The sequence below is a fragment of the Taudactylus pleione genome, unplaced genomic scaffold (assembly GCF_031769625.1).
Source record: "Taudactylus pleione unplaced genomic scaffold, aTauple2 ptg000016l, whole genome shotgun sequence".
Classification (NCBI taxonomy): Eukaryota; Metazoa; Chordata; class Amphibia; order Anura; family Myobatrachidae; genus Taudactylus; species Taudactylus pleione.
In genome coordinates, this window is record NW_028284418.1 from 22377400 (window position 1) to 22395923 (window position 18524).

At 42.7% G+C, this 18524-nt stretch overlaps 1 protein-coding gene across 2 annotated transcripts in view; it reads left to right on the forward strand.

The window, feature by feature from the left end:
* Positions 1 to 18524, forward strand: part of STXBP4 (syntaxin binding protein 4) — a 275156-nt gene that overhangs the window by 59144 nt on the left and 197488 nt on the right. For both annotated transcript variants that reach the window (XM_088475045.1, XM_088475035.1), the window contains exons 6-10: positions 70 to 139; positions 993 to 1072; positions 5205 to 5301; positions 6433 to 6554; positions 9641 to 9724. In XM_088475045.1, the coding sequence (XP_088331171.1) occupies positions 70 to 139; positions 993 to 1072; positions 5205 to 5301; positions 6433 to 6554; positions 9641 to 9724 (453 nt within the window). The remainder of the gene's footprint in view (positions 1 to 69; positions 140 to 992; positions 1073 to 5204; positions 5302 to 6432; positions 6555 to 9640; positions 9725 to 18524) is intronic.

An 18524-nucleotide genomic window follows, 5' to 3' on the forward strand; every position in this document is an offset into this window, starting at 1 on the left:
ATACTGTATGCTAATTACTTTAGGATTTAAAAAGTAAATAATCCTACCTCTATCTATTTGTTTGCACAGAGCCAAAGTGGATACAGTAAGGATCAGCGCTTATCAGCCCCTCCAGACAGGAATACCTTAGACATGTCAGGTAACCTCCTCACGAGTTTCACACTTTAATTTCACTTCAATCTTTTAAAGAACATACACCATAATACGGGCTTTTTGGGACACACAAAAGATGCAGGCCTTACTTTAGAAAAAGTGGATAAAAGACGACTGAATTGAAAAGTCTATGAGTTCCTAAAATAAGCCCTCCAGCAGACCTCTTTGAGCCGAGAGGTCTGAAATATCCAAGAAGAGCCGGTGGAGCATTCTCCAAGTAGCTGTAGCAATCAATAGCTCTAACAGAAGTCACATAATGAACAGATGTCTGTAAAATCAAGCAAGATTACGTTACCATGGTGCCAGCATGCTTTCAATTTAATGTCATGTTGAAGTAGATTGCCTTCCTTTCCTTTGCTGCTGTAATGCAGTGGAAGGAAAAAGCGTATGAGGATTTAGGCAGCAAAGGTTGAAAGGCGGTGCTGAGGGGTCTGCTGTTATATTTTTTCATCTCAGACTGTAGTGATCAAACATTTGGCGTTCACAACCATGCACAACAACTATTATGACAATAGTGGCTCTAGGAATCTGAATGTGTTAATTTAATTAAAACAGTGTTTATAGAACTTTAGTATCTTACAGAGGAAGACTTCAGGGTTATGGGAAAAACTTAGGATTAGAGACAAACTGAAAACGAGCTGGTCCATCAAGATTCAGCTGAATGATGAACCAAATTCTGCAAAGCGGCAATTGGCAACTTAAGTCACACAAACCTGGGCTTAAAGCCTCTTGACTTTGGAAGCAGAGATGGGAATGTGATCCTCTGGTGCACAAATAAAAACATCAGGCTGCAATTAACCTCTGTAATGAGCAAACACCCTGGTGTCCCTTATTTACAGTTCCTAATCAGGGACACAGCCGGGAAAGGTTGATTTCTCTCAGTCCTGATGTCCAACTGAAAGCAGAAAAACTGGAAATGGTAAGAGTTCAGTATTAACCTGTCACAGCTCCAATCATCTTTTTAAAATGCTGTAGTCTGAAATGATCACTGTAGTTATAAGATACATGTGTTGCAGTAGCACAGGGACTCACAAAGGCAATTTGGGCCATTGATATCTTAAACGGGATATGCAGAAAAGTAAGTGGTTACTTTACTAAGAATAGGGAAAATTTGCATTTGTATGCGAGTTTTACCCAAAATTGCAACTCAGTGATTTAAGGTACATTTACATGAGACTCACATGCAACACACAATTTCACATACAAATATATTGCTATAGACAAGGGGTGGGCAATAGGCGGCCCCCCAGATGTTGCAGAACTACACATCCCAGCATGCCCTGCCACAGTTTTGCTATTTGGTCGTGGTAAAACTGTTGCAAGGCATGCTGGGATTCGTAGTTCAACAGCAGCTGGAGGGCCGCTTATTTGCCCACCCCTGCTATAGACCATCGGATCAAACATCAGACACTTTACATAGGGCTTGATACAGCAAGCATCACAACTGATTATGCATGTAATCGGCCGACTGTTGTGTTCTGCGTATGCAACACAAGGTCAGTGACTACGCAGACCCATCACAGAGTGATTGACAGGAATTATCGTTTCTGGGGGAGAGGGGCCGCCAAACGCAGGCATGCCAATGCGTTTGAACGCTGTTGCATGGGACAAAATCAGCAGCAGAATAGAAGAATCACATACGTAGAAGTGCCTTTGAGCTGCGTGTTGTGTGGAAGCACTGCACAGATCAGTGTGATCTGTGCAGGCTTCTGTGTGTTACAGTGTAAATAAATTGTTAAAATATAGAAAACAAACAGCGTGGGTCCCCCTTCAAAAGCATAACCAGCCCCTGAGCCCGTTTTGGTACTGGAAAAAACATGGGGGGAAAACGGTGTGGACAGGGGCTGGCTGGCAACTTTGAGCTTGGGGACAACACAAGCAAGTGGCCCTGTCTTTTCTTAAAAAAAAAAAAAAAAGACACAAATTGGGATTTGTGTATGTATGTCAAGTTGCTCACCATCCATTATTTCTATGCATGTGTTTCTGCTACTCACTCATCCGTCTGAATATGACCTCCAATGTAAGTGACTCAGCATCTCTGTTTCCAACCATTTTCAGCAACACGCCCGTCACTCCAAAGACACGCCCATACTACGTTACATCTGCATCTAATTAGCCAAACCCCTGTAACCGCCCAGTAACGCCCATCACATTTCTAATACACTTTCTGTGTGTGCGTCTAATTCTGTACTGTGACTCGGTATGCACACCATCGGGATGTATGTACGGTGTATCGCACAATAAAAAAAATAAAACCCACTGACCCCCACAGGAAAAGCAAAAAACAAAATTGGCCAATACAGGAAGAAATAAAACACATTATACCCCACAGGAAAAAAAACGAAATACATTAGCCTCCGCAGGAAACAATTAAAAACTTTGGCCCCCACATGAATTGCTCCAGCTCCCCAATGAAGACTGATCTGTCTGGTGCTGCAAAATGAATCAAGCCGGACCAAATTGCCTTGCGTTCCGCATCCTGCACGTGGCATGTCATAGAGGCAATTGCTGGGTTTCCGGGTGGTCCATCTCCCGGCTAACAGCACCTGGAAATGCCCGCTAGCCAGAGCAGACGATAGTTACCTTTTTGCGTTCCACAAAGGAACGCAAATCCTGGATGCGGCTGTGTGGGCTTATTGGTTTTTACTCTGTGTGTATACAGGTTACAGAGTATATATACAGTTGCTGAAGTTGAGCCCACTGGCAACTTCTGCAACACAGAAGAGACTGCCCTGATGCTGAGCTGCCTGACTACTGCATGGCATGCTTCTCCTCCCATGCCTCAATGTGCCTGCCCCTTCCCTGCAGCCTATGCAGAAAGTTTTTAGTATATAGCGCCTACACAGACTGTCACTATTTGTGTGTCATGGACTGACAATCCAGCACTGCCCAGTGAGCGAGTCAGTGGCAGACAGACAGTGCATGCAGGCAGTGTGACGGCCGGGCTATCAGCGGCTGGTCGATCCCCTTATCCAGATTGACATCCAGGGGGCTTGACTCTTAGCCAATCAGCGCTAAGGTGCAGGAAACCACGTGGGAACTGTCATTCTCTTGGAAACACATTATGTACAGTTCTTACATATCCGTAGGATCGGGAGAGAGATTTGTTCTTTGCCAAGCCCCCTAGATGTCTACCTGGGGAAGGGGACTGATCAACGCCATGGAGTAGGTAAGTATGGACTGCGAGTGAGTGGTTAATAAAGGGTTAAAATATTTGAGGTGTGTATTTTGTTATATATATTTATTTGTTTTTTATCTTTACAGTGGGGTACAGGTGCCAATGGGCTCTTGCTGTCTGGACTAGCTGCCGCCTGTAGTTCCATTGTAATGAACAATATTTTTAATTATTTTTCACACATTAACCCTGCACCCACCACCACAAGGTGTGTTGTGAATAACCCCGAGCTTCACCCCAGCCCTTAGGTATCCTCAGGGAATCGGTATGATTTACCGCCAGACCCATGCCCGGCGGTTGGAATCCCGACAGCGGCATCCCGGCAGAGGAGGAAATCCCAATCGTCCAAGGTAAGTATTCTCTAACCTAATTCTACCCCTGACCCTAACCCCCCCTTAAGGGTGCCTAACCCTAACCTTCCCCCCCAGTGCCTAAACCTAACCCCCCCCTTCCCCGCCGCCTAAACCTAAATCCCCCAGGGGGGTGCCTAACGCTAACCCTGCCTTCCCCTAGCCTAAACCTAACCTCCCTGGTGGGTGCCTAACCCTAAGTCCCCCCCGGGAACCCTAAACCTAACCGTCTAGATCTAGACGCCTGTCATTTAACCCTCGCCGGGATTAAGCAGTCAGGAAGCCAGCTGTCGGGATTAGGTCCGCCGGCTTCCCGACTGCATACCATCCTCAGGAGGGGGAACCTCTTTTTGGGGGTTCCCACTTTCTGAGTAATCCCAAGGCTGGGGTGACCAGTTTGGGCCTGGTCAATGTGATGGCAGGGGGACCCCATGATGTGTGTCCCCCTGCTATGGCATTACATCCGGCTGGTTGAGCCCACTGCTAGTTACTGGAAATATGGGGGAATCCCAGGGCGTTTTTCTCCTGTTTTTCCAGTATCAGAACAGGCTCAGAAGTCAGCGGCTGGTTATGCTTTTAGGAAAAGACCCCACGCCGATTTTGTTTTTTTGGACTGTATCATACAGAAGCCTGCACAGCTCACACTTATCTGTCCAGTGATTCCGCACAACACACAGCACACAGGAAGGTTTATTGATTCCCGGCCAATACGACTGAACTCACACACAGTCAGTATCACCACCGGTAAGCTAGAGACAGTAAAACACGATTGTTAGTAAATCCGTGTTTTGAAATGCAAAAAACTCATGTGAATCCCAGCAATTGCCCATTGTGTCTAGTCTAGGCCAACCAATAGATATCATCATTACAGTACACTATATTGTATATGAAATGGTTTATTATTTATATAGGTAATGGTAAATGTCTCTTCCTGGGCTTAGAACATATGAAATATATATATAAACAGTTACTATCTTTTGTAAAAAGCAAAATGTAAGTTTATGTAACATATATTTTGCATTCCTGACACTGATTCTGTGTCAGACGCATCTTATGTCGCAGTCGCGTCTGAGTCTTTATGCTAATGGCACTAGACTGTACGAGCCCTTCTCTGGTGTACATCCATGCATCCGAATGTGCAAGGAGTTAGACTCTCACTGTCAGCGTCTGTAGATGTACAAATACCTCTTGGTGCATCTTTATTTGCCACCATCAGTCTCACTATTGAAACTTGCACCAGTCCTATGGCAGGGGCAGTTTCTCCAACTCAGTATGGCCTTCTAGGTGAGCGGTTCAGCGTCTTTGTATGCAACTGCTTTCCGTGACACTCCAATAAGATACATCATCTCCCTGTTACCTCCCAGTCACCGTCCTGGAACAACCCTCCATTGTGTCCGATGACACTGTCGCATCAGGATCAGGTCCTTTGTATGTACACATGTATAGCTTCTGGTGGCTCTGTATTGTAGATATTATTGCTCTACATCTACACTAGCCATAATCTCCACATTCTATATCCTATACAGGCGCTAAACTATCTAGGTATCAACCCAACAGAGGAGCAGAAGCAGCTGATGAAATCCCACGTAAATATGGATGCCAATGGAAACGTGTCATTTGGAGGTGATTAATGTATTATACACAAGTTTATATTACTGCAACTATATGTACATACTGTATTCCACATAGTATATCCCAAGGCTTTTAGAATTAATTTTGAAGTTGTGTGCCCTAAATCACTTCATTTAAACATGGTTATGGGCAGGAAGAGCTTTAAGTTACTGCTAGGGCAATATGAAAATCAACATCTCCAAATACTCCTGGGCAATGTCATATAAATGGCATTGCCTTGAAGTTGATTCCATAGAGCAGATGTATTGCATATTGTCCTTGGAGAGTAGCTTAAAAATCTACCTAAAGATTATGATTTTAAGGGGGGTATTCAATTTACAGCAATGGGCCTGATTCAGAGTTGGGAATAGAGAGAGATCTCTCTCAACTGATCATCTTGGTGAAACCATGCTGCACTGCAGGTGGGGCAGATTTAAAATGTAGAGTAATAATAAAGCTGTGCAGTATTTGTGGGCTACATGTAAAAGCAGCCAGTATTTACCCTACATGCAAAAAAAAAAATATGTATTTACACCCCTTGCATTGCAACATGGTTTGTCCAGGTTCACAGTTAAGTGCTATCTCTCTCTCTATTCCCAACTCTGAATCAGGCCCAATGTGCGGTCGCTATGTGTGGCTTCTTATATAACTGCTAATTACGGTAACCCGACTTCTATGGTGTGTGAGGAAAAATCTGCAATGTGGGTGGTATGTCCACCAGGATTACTTTCAGTCCTATGCAGCCATGTTAGGAGGGTGCTGCTTCTGTAACTGAGCAGGCAAAGCACTGTGTGGATTGGTTGATTTATATGCAGGGGCAGGGTTACAGACCTCACTAGTCACTTATCTATATTGGGTGAAGGGCGTGCAGTGCCCCCCAAGGGGGCCCACACCTCATCCGCAGTGGCAGAGATTTTCCCTGCGATATGATGATGCACAGTAGAAAAATCACCGGGAACATGGGTCCTGGTTCTGAGATGGACACTAATGCGATGGCAGATGCAAATCCGTACGTAATTCAGCTGCTAATGCATGCCAAAGTGGTGCTTAAAGATACATAAACTTGTAATTTGGGTCTATTAGCCCTACAAATAATAAATTTTCATACATTCTATAGTAATTTAGTGTATCTCTGTGCCTTAGACTTTGTTAGGGTGGCCAAAAAGATCTTCAAGCTGCCTTTACAAGACCGAGATCTTGGACAGGACCTCATGATGCTTAAAGAACATCAAGTCAGGCATTTATTGGACAGTGTGACAACTCAGGTAAGTCTTGTCTATTCCATTACAGGGATAGGGTTAGATTACTTACCTCCATGCATCCGGATTTCCACCGTCAGGATTACGCTGTCGGGATTATGACCGCCGGCATTATCAGAGCCGGGATCGCGTACCCAACCCTTTTGCTGCAGTTGCGCCAAAAAGCCCCTCTCATGTGCGCCAGGTCCCGTGTGACTCTGCTAGCACCGATGAGACTAGGAATGCACCAGCACAGTGGCTCCCAAACTCGGCGCTGTGGCACCCTGGGGTGCCTCAGGACACTTGCAGAGGTGCCTCAGCTTGGTGGTCCAGAACCAAATCAAAAAAATTATGGTGAATGTAATGTAAATATGTGGACAAACAGAAGCGCAAACCTGTCCCCATCACATAACTGATCCTAAGGATGACAGGTAAGCACAATTTACTTATTTATAATTATTTTCTCTGAATTTCTCATTAACAAACATTTGGCTTAGGGGTGCCTTGAAAACAATGCTGATACTCTAGGGTGCCGTGATTCCAAAAAGGAACCACTGCACCAGCAGATTGTTCTGATTAGTTTGATATGTAACACTTGTAAATCTGTGTGCGACTGAGACTCTGAATCTGTATACGAATTGCTACAATGTAGCGGCTGATGCCTTCTAGTCGCATCGCATTGAGACTTAGACGCATTTCCGGCAAAAAAAGACGCTTGGCGCTAGTTGCACGGGGCCTGGCGGCTCATTCACACAAGGCAAGTTACGCTATGTGGCGTATTGAGATTAGATGTATGAGGAGACATCTATGTGGTTCAGAAGATGGTAGTATCTGGGCATGAAAATAACATGGATCAATGTATCCTATGTGAGGCTAATTTGATAACTAATGGTGAATACACACGGTCAAATCTGAACTCACATGCGGGAACGTGCATCCTTCATCGTTGCAGGCCCACATGTCAGATTTCTTTCAGATATGAACGATTGAACGATATTTAAATTCGTTATCTGTCATATCTGACAACAAATCTGACCGTGTGTATGCACCATAACACATTTACTAACACTAAAAAAAACATTGTCTGAATGAAACATGACATCGATTTAGATCGATTTGAAATCAATTAAAATGGATTGAAATCGACATTTAGTAAATTTACACCAGGAGTTTTAATTTGCCTCCTCTGGATGAATAGAATTAGTATTTATAAAAGAATGAACTCGACGGTCTGGTTTCTTTATTTCACACTTACTATTATGTAATAATTTAACAATATAACAGTTAGCACTCAATACAGCACTGTTTTTGACATAGAAAACATTGATATTACAAAATCACTAAGTATCATTTTTGAAATGTATTAAATGAAATTAGTTTCTTTCCAACTAAAGCAAAATAAGTAAGTGTTTTTGCTGGCCTTACACACTCCAGTATTGCAGTGAATATTGCAGGGTTGACTCAACATTGCATGGCATATGGCCCAAAATCATTTGAGATGCCAAATACCTGAGCCTATCAAAATCGTATATATTCCTAAATGCACTGAAAACATAATTGCAGGTGGCTTCCAGTGACACTGAAAGTGATTTTGATGGTCTACCTGAAGATCCATTTTGGACGTTAATCCTCCCATATGTGAACAGCTTTTGAGTAACTATACTGTATCTAAGGGTTCCTAGAGAGATGATTTACTGATGATTTAGTTGTGATAAAAGGTTGTGACCCCTAACAGCCAATAAGATAATTGTTTTTCTTCTACTCTGAATTATATAAATTACTGGATTGGTTGGTATGGACAACACCAAAGGCAGCACAAGTTTTTAGTCAACATACTGTATGGGAACCTTTACATTATATTATTATTTGTATAAATGTTACAGGATAATTTATATACAGGGCCGGATTAAGGCTTGTGGGGGCCCCCGGGGCAACTTAGTTGTGGGGACCCCCTTGAAGCCACACAGCCGAGCCTACCCGAAAGCCCCACGCAAAGCCACCCCCCACCAAGGCTACATGAAGACAGGGGCAAACACTTACATATACACACTAACACATGTATACACATTGACACATACATACACAGTATGCACACTAACACGTGCACAATATAACATATATACACACACACTAAAACAGTACACCTACATACTTACACTTGATGGAGCAGCAGCTGCTGCTGGCATGGTACAGGTTGCAAAAGGACCCTAGCACCTCCTCAATTCATTAGGCTCCGCCCCCACGTTGTAATAACAGATTTCACAGGTATATGGGGCGGGGCTTGTCATATTGACCCTGCCCTCAATGCAGCCAGTGAAGGGGCGGCATCGGTTGGGGGGGAGCGGCTGGTGCAGCAGCTCGAACTGTCTGTCAAACAGCAGTGGCTCCGGAACCTCTACCCAGGAACTGGTCCTGCTGGACACCTGTTCACGGCAGGGTCAAATCGATCCTGTGTGGGGGCCTCGGGACGACACCTGTCGCCCCCCCCCCTTAATCCGGCCCTACTGACCCTATGAATTGGGTCATAGGAGAGGATGAAGAAATCTTTTGTTTCACATTATCTTAGACCAGGTTGGAAAACAAATTTGTTGTTTTGCTAGCACTGTCCAAATGAGCAATACCCTTCTTATTTCTGTACAGTAGACATTATTACATACAGAGAACGGCACATTTCAGTGAATTGATTACCTAAAATAATATGAGCAGATGAGATATTGCTTACTGAAGATCAACCATTACAACTTATAGCTTGTGTTTACTACAGAGCATTACATATTCATGTAAGGAGTAATACAACACTGTAATACAAGCAGAAATACGTATTTTCTGAACTATCAATAGATGATCAGGGAATAAAACCCTGTCGGTTCAGGGTTCAGACTGACGTAAAACACAACATGAATACTGTCCACCCTACTGTGGCACTCCAGTCTCGTCATCAACAGTTTTCTACTATACCCTTAACGTGCTGAAGCGATCTTGACATGTGTATTGCACATTGGAATTGAAACTATAACATTGTGATGCCTGTTGTATGGAAACACATTACTCTTTTAGTTGATTGTTTGTTTCAGGAATGTAAGCTTTGTTTTATTTTTTCTTCCTTTGTATAGGTCCAGTCATGTGATATCTCCAGTGATGTAAACAGACTGAAGAAAGAGAGGGATGACGCATTTTCACAGTTAAAAATGATGAAGGCAAGTGGAGAATGCATTAAAACACAGCATGGCTCAGTCACTTGAATGACCTGATCCTAATAGTTGGTGTGCTTCATCTTCATCACTGATAATCATGTGACACTTTGAAGTCATGTGACACTACTGAGTTGGGTCTGCGTCTCCAGTAATGGACAGAAGAGGGTCCCTGTGAAAGCTGCTTTTTGTCTTTGTTTGCTCCAAATAGCTGGCATTGCAAAGTGCAATCTAATAGGAGACAAACCAAGCAAATCTAAAAAGTATTCTAATAGAATTTCCATTATCACATAGCATTTTGTAAACTGTCCTGTCCTGCCCCTTTCCATAATCGACTCCAGGGCTGTCTCCTGGGTCATTCCAGAGACATTCAAGTACTCACTGAGGAAGGATGTAATAAAGGGTGAAATCACTGCGATATCTCTGGGACCCAACATACAGTACCATTGTATGTTAGCAGGAAGCTTAATAAGCTCACAGGCCGTAGTTCCACCAACACTGCAAGGGAACTATAGCCCTAGAATGCCATCTCACATGATTTTCCTTTCCGTCTGGAACGGTAAGTTAGTGGAGAAGACAATGTAATAGGGTGAGACTTTGTAAAAGTCTCTTTTTTCAGGTGAGATTGTAATGCAAGAACAGCCTAACCTGCCAGAATCTTGACCCCACCGTTTTCAGCACGACACAACACACCCTGGAGATGTCTCTAGTGTCAAACATACAACTCACCGGACATAATAGTTAGTGTATGTTTGAAAATAGGTGAAATTGCGCCAGAAAAACCTGCTGAATATTAGATGGGCCAGAGAGCAGCGAGACAAATGCTAATGCAGCTAGCTCACCATGCTCCTTATTACCTTATTATGAAGTGCAGTTTAAAATAAAAAAATATAAAAGAAAAAAGCATGAGGAAAAAGTTTGTAGAGTGCCCCCAATTTTTGTGATACTAACACTAGGCACAAGAACCCCACCATCATCCCACCAGCCCTTGCCAGTTGGCACCAGGGCTGGATCTCTTAGGGGAGTGCGGGCCCCCCTTCTTGGACCCACCAGCCCTAGTTTAATAGCACTAGGGTTCTTCCCCAAACCCCTGATTTCGGTTGTAGTAATAATAATGTTTTTTTACTAGTGTTTTGTACTGGTCGCAGCACAAGTGACCGCATATCCTGGCATCAAGAGCCTGTACTCCACCTGTAATTACCCATTTGCCTGGCGTGGTTGCATCAAATGTGACCATGCCAATCTGGGCTTTCGCTGACAGCTGCTGGAATCTTCTAGCAGCCACCGGGCTCAGCCCAACCAGGGGGACCTTTAGTTGCCCAGTCAACCTTCCTCTGCCAGGTGGGAGATCTTAAAAGGATCCCCCATGGCTGCAGGAAGACAGTCCAGACTGCAGGGGGAAAAAAGTTGCGACTTCGCTTCTCTCCCCCAGCTACAGGCACTGCCAGGGGGGCGTCTGTGATCGGTGCTCCTAATATGAGTGTTCACCAGCCCACGGCAGCAGCCTTTCCTCCCCTGCTGTCTCCCTCTGCCAGTCAGCAGTGAATCATGGGCTGCTGTCCACTCTTTATGCAGGACTGTGATTTTAGCCAGTTAAGTACAGTAGTTACAGTAAATACTCCACAAACACCCTTGTTTACCCATTTATTACTCACTCAATCCGTAGGGAGTTGTCCTCTTCTTATAGACATAAGAGGACAATTCCTTATGGGTTGAGTGAGTAATAAATGGGTAAACTAGGGTGTCTGGGGGAGTCTTTATTTTGTGCCCTGTCTTTCTTTTAATAATTTATATACTGGTGCCATCAATCCCTCGATAACCAGGTTTGCTGGCACTTATGCTTCTCCAAGTACCATCATGCCTTGGCAAGCTTGTTGGGGCCAGTAATTCATCAGTAAAAAACAATATTATTAATTACATTTACCATTACCTCTGTACACTCTGCCGCCAGGAGCACAAAGAAGACCCCTAGTGCTATTGACACTAGGGCTGGTTGGACCCAAGGGGTCTTTGGCGTATCCCACTAGCCAGAGGAAACCAGCCCTGGTGCCAACTGGTAAGGGCTGGTGAAATGATGGTCTGGGGACCCCCACAATGTTGGTCTCCCATCTATGGTTCCACTAACCCTGGCTGGTCAAGACTAGTGCTGGCATCGGAAATTTGGGCAGGGAGGCCACGTAATTTTTATCCTCAATTTTTCAGATACTGTTTTAGGCACAAGCACTAGGACCGGTCAAGCTTCTTGTTTCTATTATTAAACCAGCATGTTTCCAGCAGTCATGCTGGAATGCAGGCGAGTGTGGCTTTTTAAACCGTCAAACATCCTTGAAAGCAGCTAACTCGAAACCTATTACATTCATCGAATTTCAACGAAAACTCTCTGCTGGTTCCAGCGATGTTATTGACGCTGGAAACCCGCACCCTGTTACATTGCCCACCAGTATCTGAGATACTTTTGCGTTTACTCTACTTCTCTTCCTGGTTTCTGCATAACCAGTGCTTCAGGATATATCATACAGCATGGACTGGTCATTTTTCCCTGCAAAATTTCATTTTATTTTGATGGAAGTCCTAACCACCAGCTCATTATGTGTCATGCTTCATCTTTATTCCCTGTAATAATTACCTCTTTATGTAAGTGCTGCTGTACCTTGTTCATTTGCTAGCACAACAGCCAATAGTATTGCAGACAGCGTACTCCATACTGTACAAGGACATCAGGGTATACAGCCATGGCCAATAGTTTTGAGAATGACACAAGTATTGGTTTTCACAAAGTTTGCTGCTTCAGTGTTTTTAGACCTTTTTGTCAGATGTTACTATGGTATACTGAAGTAAAATTACAAACATTTCATAAGTGTCAAAGGCTTTTATTGACAATTACATTACGTTTATGCAAAGAGTCAATATTTGCAGTGTTGACCATTCTTTCTCAAGACCTCTGCAATTCGCCCTGGCATGCTGTCAATCCACTCCTGGGCCACATACTGACTGATGGCCGCCCATTCTTGCCTAATCAATGCTTGGAGTTTGTCAGAATTTGGGGTTTTTGTTTGTCCACCCGCCTCTTGAGGATTGACCACAAGTTCTCAATGGGATTAAGGTCTGGGGAGTTTCCTGGCCATGTACCCAAAATTTCGATGTTTTGTTCCCCGAGCCACTTAGTTATCACTTTTGCCTTATGGCAAGGTGCTCCATCATGCTGGAAAAGGCATTGTTCATCAAACTGTTCTTGGATGGTTGGGAGAAGTTGCTCTTGGAGGATGTTTTGGTACCATTCTTTATTCATGGCTGTGTTCTTAGGCAAAATTGAGAGTGAGCCCACTCCCTTGGCTGAGAAGCAACCACACACATGAATGGTCTCAGGATGCTTTACTGTTGAACAGGACGAAGACTTTTGGAGGATTGCCTGGTGTCAAGAAGGGGCAGCAAAGAAGCCACTTCTCTCCAGGAAAAACATCAGGGACAGACTGATTTTCTTCAAAAGATACAGGGATTGGACTGCTGAGGACTGGGGTAAAGTTATTTTCTCTGATGAATTCCCTTTCAGATTGTTTGGGGCATCTGGAAAAACGCTTGTCCTGGAGAAGGAAAGGTGAGCGCTACCATCAGACCTGTGTCATGCCAACAGTAAAGCATCTTAAGACCATTCATGTGTGGGGTTGCTTCGATTTCTGGCCAATTGCCCGATTTGCGACGTGTCGTACGATGATTTTGTTCAGTATGTCCTTGTTTTTGTTGGGAGTTAGCACTGAATGTGTGAAACAAAAGTTTTTCGCCTTAAAAATAAGTTCTTTTCGGAGATGGTGTTCTAACAACACCAATGTTTTTTGTTATATTTGTGGCAAATATAGTGTTGCAAAAAGAAAAAATATAACTGTATTCGTAAAACAAGCTTATTTTGGATGACACGTAAGCCAACAAGACAAGATTTGGGTGCCTCACAAACTTTGTAAAACCTGCGTGGAATCACTCTGCAATTGGACTAAAGGTGATTGAAAGGGACTTAATTTCGGCATACCTATGATGTGCTGTGAGCCAAAAGATCACTTGAGTGTCTGCAATTTTTGTGCTGTAAATGTGAAGGGTATGGATCGATTTAAGAAACACAAATGGGAATACCCAAGTATGAATTCTGCAGAACAACCGATACCACATAGCGAAGATTTACCTGTACCATCATTCAGTTCTTTGTGCGAAGTTGAATGTGATGATGTGGAAATGTTAATTTCATCCAGTGCAAGTGACAACACAGATGAAAGCGAGTTTGAAGAAAGTTCCTCTACTCCAAACACATTTTCTCAAAAGGAACTAAACGGTTTACTTCGTGACTTGAATTTATGGAAAAAAGGAGCTGAGCTTTTAGCATTTAGACTTCAAGAAAAGTACTATCTTGAGCCGGATGTTACCATAACGTGGTATCGAAATAGTGAGCAAGCCATACTGCCGTTCTTTAGCCAAGATAACCGTCTTGTGTATTGCAGCAATATTCCGGAACTTCTCCAGATGATGGGCTTACCAGAATATCGAGCAGAAGACTGGCAGCTCTTTTTGGATGGTTCTAAAAGGAGCTTAAACTGTGTATTACTGCACAATGGGAATAAATTTGCGTTGATTCCTATCGGTCATTTAAAGAACAGTATGATAATATCAAGTTAGTCTTAGAAAAAATTGCTTATTCTCAGCATCAGTGGTCTGTTTGTGTCAATTTAAAAATGGTAAACTTTCTTCTTGGGCAGAAAAGTGGATATACTAAGTATCCTTGTCACATATGCTTATGGGATAGTCTTGCAAAACAAAAGCACTGGCAGCAAACCGTATGGCCTCCAAGAGAAGTTATAACTGTAGGAGAAGCCAACATCATTCATGAGCCCTTAATTGGCAGAAAAAAATCATACTGCCGCCTATCCATATCAAACTGGGTTTGATGAAACAATTTGTAAAAGCATTGGACAAGTCAGCCGATTGTTTAACATATATTTGTCGAACATTTCCATCTCTTAGTATTCAGATATGAAAACTGGTGTAGGATCCAAGTTTTACAACATCTATGACTGAAATTGAATCGGAAGCATGGCTGAGTTATGTGTCAGTCATTTAAACATTTTTAGACTATCACAAGGCAGACAACGATCATTAATTAGTCCACAACATGCTAAAATGTTTCGAGAAAGTAGGTGCCAACATGAGTATTAAAGTACATTTTTTGTACAGCCATTTAGATCACTTCCCGTCCAATCTAGGAGATTTAAGCGAAGAACAGGGTGAATGGTTCCACCAGGATATTCAGGTAATGGAAGAAAGATATCAAGGAAGGTGGGATCGTCACATGATGGCCGATTTACTGTTGGACTCTGCAGAGGGACTGCCCGCAACAAGAATACAAAAGAAGATCCTACAGAAAACAGTTCTCATAGTTCTTATGTATGTAATTATCCTGTGTCTTTTTATAACATTTTGCTAATCAAATTTAATCAATATAAAAAAATATATTTGTAACTATTTTTAACATTGTTTACTTTAATGTTTCATAAATATTAAAGACATATGCATATCTCAAAAATTAGAGCCAATTGAAAAATAAGCATGGCATATTCATGATCAGGAGCAGAAAATTAATTGAAATCAATTCTTAAGTCCCTGGCAACAGATTTACTGTTCCCCAGTGTTATTTCAATTAAAACTTCTTTCATTCATATAGGTTATTACTGCCTGCTATGTCCAGATAAAAGGTGCTGTTAGATTCTGAGGTCCTGTGGTTAATATTGACCTAGACAGTTTTTAGTTGCATATAAATGCACAACATAAGTGTTAACGGAAGTAGGGACAGTGCCTCCCTGTGTGCAATATATAGAACATTGGACGAATACGCTTTAGTCGTTTCCATCAAAATAAGTTTTGAACAGAGCATCTCTCTGAAAAGTGCTTTAAGTGTATTCATTAAAAAGATTCATATAGGACATCTAGGGAACCTGGGGGTGTGCCTCAAGAGCAAACAGCACCCACTTCGGTGACAGGACAGAGATAAGCCTTGTCAGAGGGGAAGATGGGAATGGGCAAGTATGCAGCCGAGGTAGGCTGGAAGGGGACAGAGGCGGGGGGACAGTGTGGCACAGAGAGGGGAGCAGAGCAGCAGACAGAGGGGGGTTGGACAGGACAGATAAAGGAGCAGGATGGGGTTACAGACAGCGAGAGGGTGGAGTGGGACGTGAGAGAGGGCGGAGCAGCATGCAGACTGAGGTGATCCAGCATATGCGGGTCCCTTTTACTAGCATAAATACATTTTGTGCCCTCAATACATTTAAAGTAATTGTTTCTACAGAACATATCATATAGTTTTCAGTCAGGGTTAGTTTAGGATAGCTCTGGGTGATCTGCTACAGTAGATTTGTTTAATAAATTGATGGCAGATGAGTGACATTAATTAGACACAAATTATGCTATGAACATGGCTTTTATGCAGCATAATGTTGTGTGTAGTATTAAGCCTGAGGAAAAGGACCGCAATTATGATTAGTAATAGGTCTACATTTTAATTAGGATGTTTAATATGCACTGTGTGGCTTCAGCTCCGGAAAGCAGAAAGCTATTGATTGCAGCCGGGTGACTACTGAATTCCGCACATTTCTGTTATCAACATTGCAGTTTCATCCTCTACTTTTCCTGGGCTTACCAGTTTAAACAATGTATGTTATAGTTTTGTTATGGTTTAAGTGTATTGCACACAACTAAAACAGTTTAGTAATTAAAATGAAAACTATTTTTGAGTACTGTTTTTGCCCTTAGTCTGTAAATGTCTAAGAAAGCTCTAGCATAAATTAGTCATATTTCTGGATGTATGAATTGTCTTCCTTTGTGTACATGAATATAAAATCAAGGGGTGTTCCTAGCTAAATTTACCTAACACAAGGGGCTTACACTTCATGCTCACACTGCTACATTACATCTGAAGTGTGAAGAATGGTTGTTCTATTCTTCGACAAGAAAACCACTACAATGATTCCTGTCTCAGGAGTTGTTCCGGAAAATCCCATAAATGCTCAAATGGGTTCAGATTAGATGACTGAGAAGACCCATGACATATGGATAACATCAATGTCATGCTCAACAAACCATTGGACGACCACACATGCTGTGTGAATGAGGGATTGTCCTCCTAGAAGATACTCTTGCCATGAGAAAAAGGCATGCTGTAACAAGGGGTGACTCTCAGTGCTAATAAGTAGCGAAGAGCACTGGCCTTCCAAATGATTGAATATGCACATAAAGCAAATCACGCCATGAAATATGCCCCACAACATTACGGACCGCCAGAACCTTTCACTGTTGCAAGCCAGCACTCAGGTCTGTAGAGTTATTTAGGTTGGAGACACATGTGCCTTTGTCTATTTGTGAAGAAAGTGGTGACTGATGAGTCACTGGCTATATAACCATTTTCCTCTGCTCTGTAGTCCATTAGCTGTGCTCTTAACACCACTAAAACATCAAATGTGCCTTGCCAAATGTGAAGATTGGTTTATGCACTGAAGCTTCATTATGATTTGCCACTCTTTGGAGTTCTCGTTGGACAGTTTTTTTTTTTTTGTTTAAATAAAAATGGCTGCTCTCATCACAGCATGGCATTATAAATCCATTAATCCGCATTAGCTCTATGTGTAGTCTTGAAGTTCAAATAAATGCAAGAATATCTCATTCCTAGACTATGCACTTCTGCCCAGTTTTGCTTTTTGCTCATTATGAGTGTGATTAAGAGTTCGAAGTAAGACCAAAAAAAAAGGATCCATTTGCATCTTGTTATATCCATGTTGCACTGCAGGTGGGGCAGCTTTAAAATTAGTATAAAAACAAATTTGCACAGTATTTGTTTGCTACATGCGAAAACAGCCAATATTTTCCATGCATGCAAAAAACCCATAAATGCATTTGCACCCCATGCATTGCTACATGGTTTATTCCAGAAAAAAAATTGCTCCTGTTTTTGCTCTTACACCTAACTCATCCAGATCCAACGTTTCTTCCTTGGAATTACTTGCTTATCTAACCATAGACAAAGGAGCTTGATGGGACAACACGAGCAAGCCAAAGCCCCTGTGAGATACCGACTAAAAGTTATCTATCTTTCAAAGAAACTGAAGTCTCTTGTAGCCACATTGGTCATAATTATAGGCAGCTTGGGCAATCCCTCAGTTTTATTCTTGAACTGATCATGCTGAGATGTAATTTGCTCAATTAAGCATCCACCCTGGGCAAGCTAACATCTCGCTGCTTCAAGTACGGTCATTACTAGGCAGTGGGAGAAAGAGCAGCCATGTTTCTCTGGCACAGTGCCAGAAGACCATCCAAACTAAGGGCCTGATACATTAAGGATCGTTATTGTGATCTCAGCTCTGTAATCGCACTCAGGTCTGCTGCAAAAATATGCTAATAAATGCAATTGCAAAGCCGTAGTACAGCCAGCATAGAGACGCCCACTGCCTCTCACTACCGCTATCTCACATCCGTAATACCTTGCAAACCTCCACAAACATCAGTAACATCGAGTGCCATCTGCCCCTCACACAGAATTACAGCAGCCCAGACCTTACTTATAAATTGCTAACCTCGTTGCACGTAGTGAGTACTCAAGCTGCATATGCAATCACACTGGCTAATTTCTGCATGCCCACGCAACGGAGTTGAAACTGATAGACGCAACTGCATTTCTCCGACCACTCTTCCCCCCCTCCCCCCCTGATCACCACTCTCCAAACGCTCACTACCTGTACTCTGCAATGACTATGCATGGTCTGCTTGTTTGCAGTGCTGC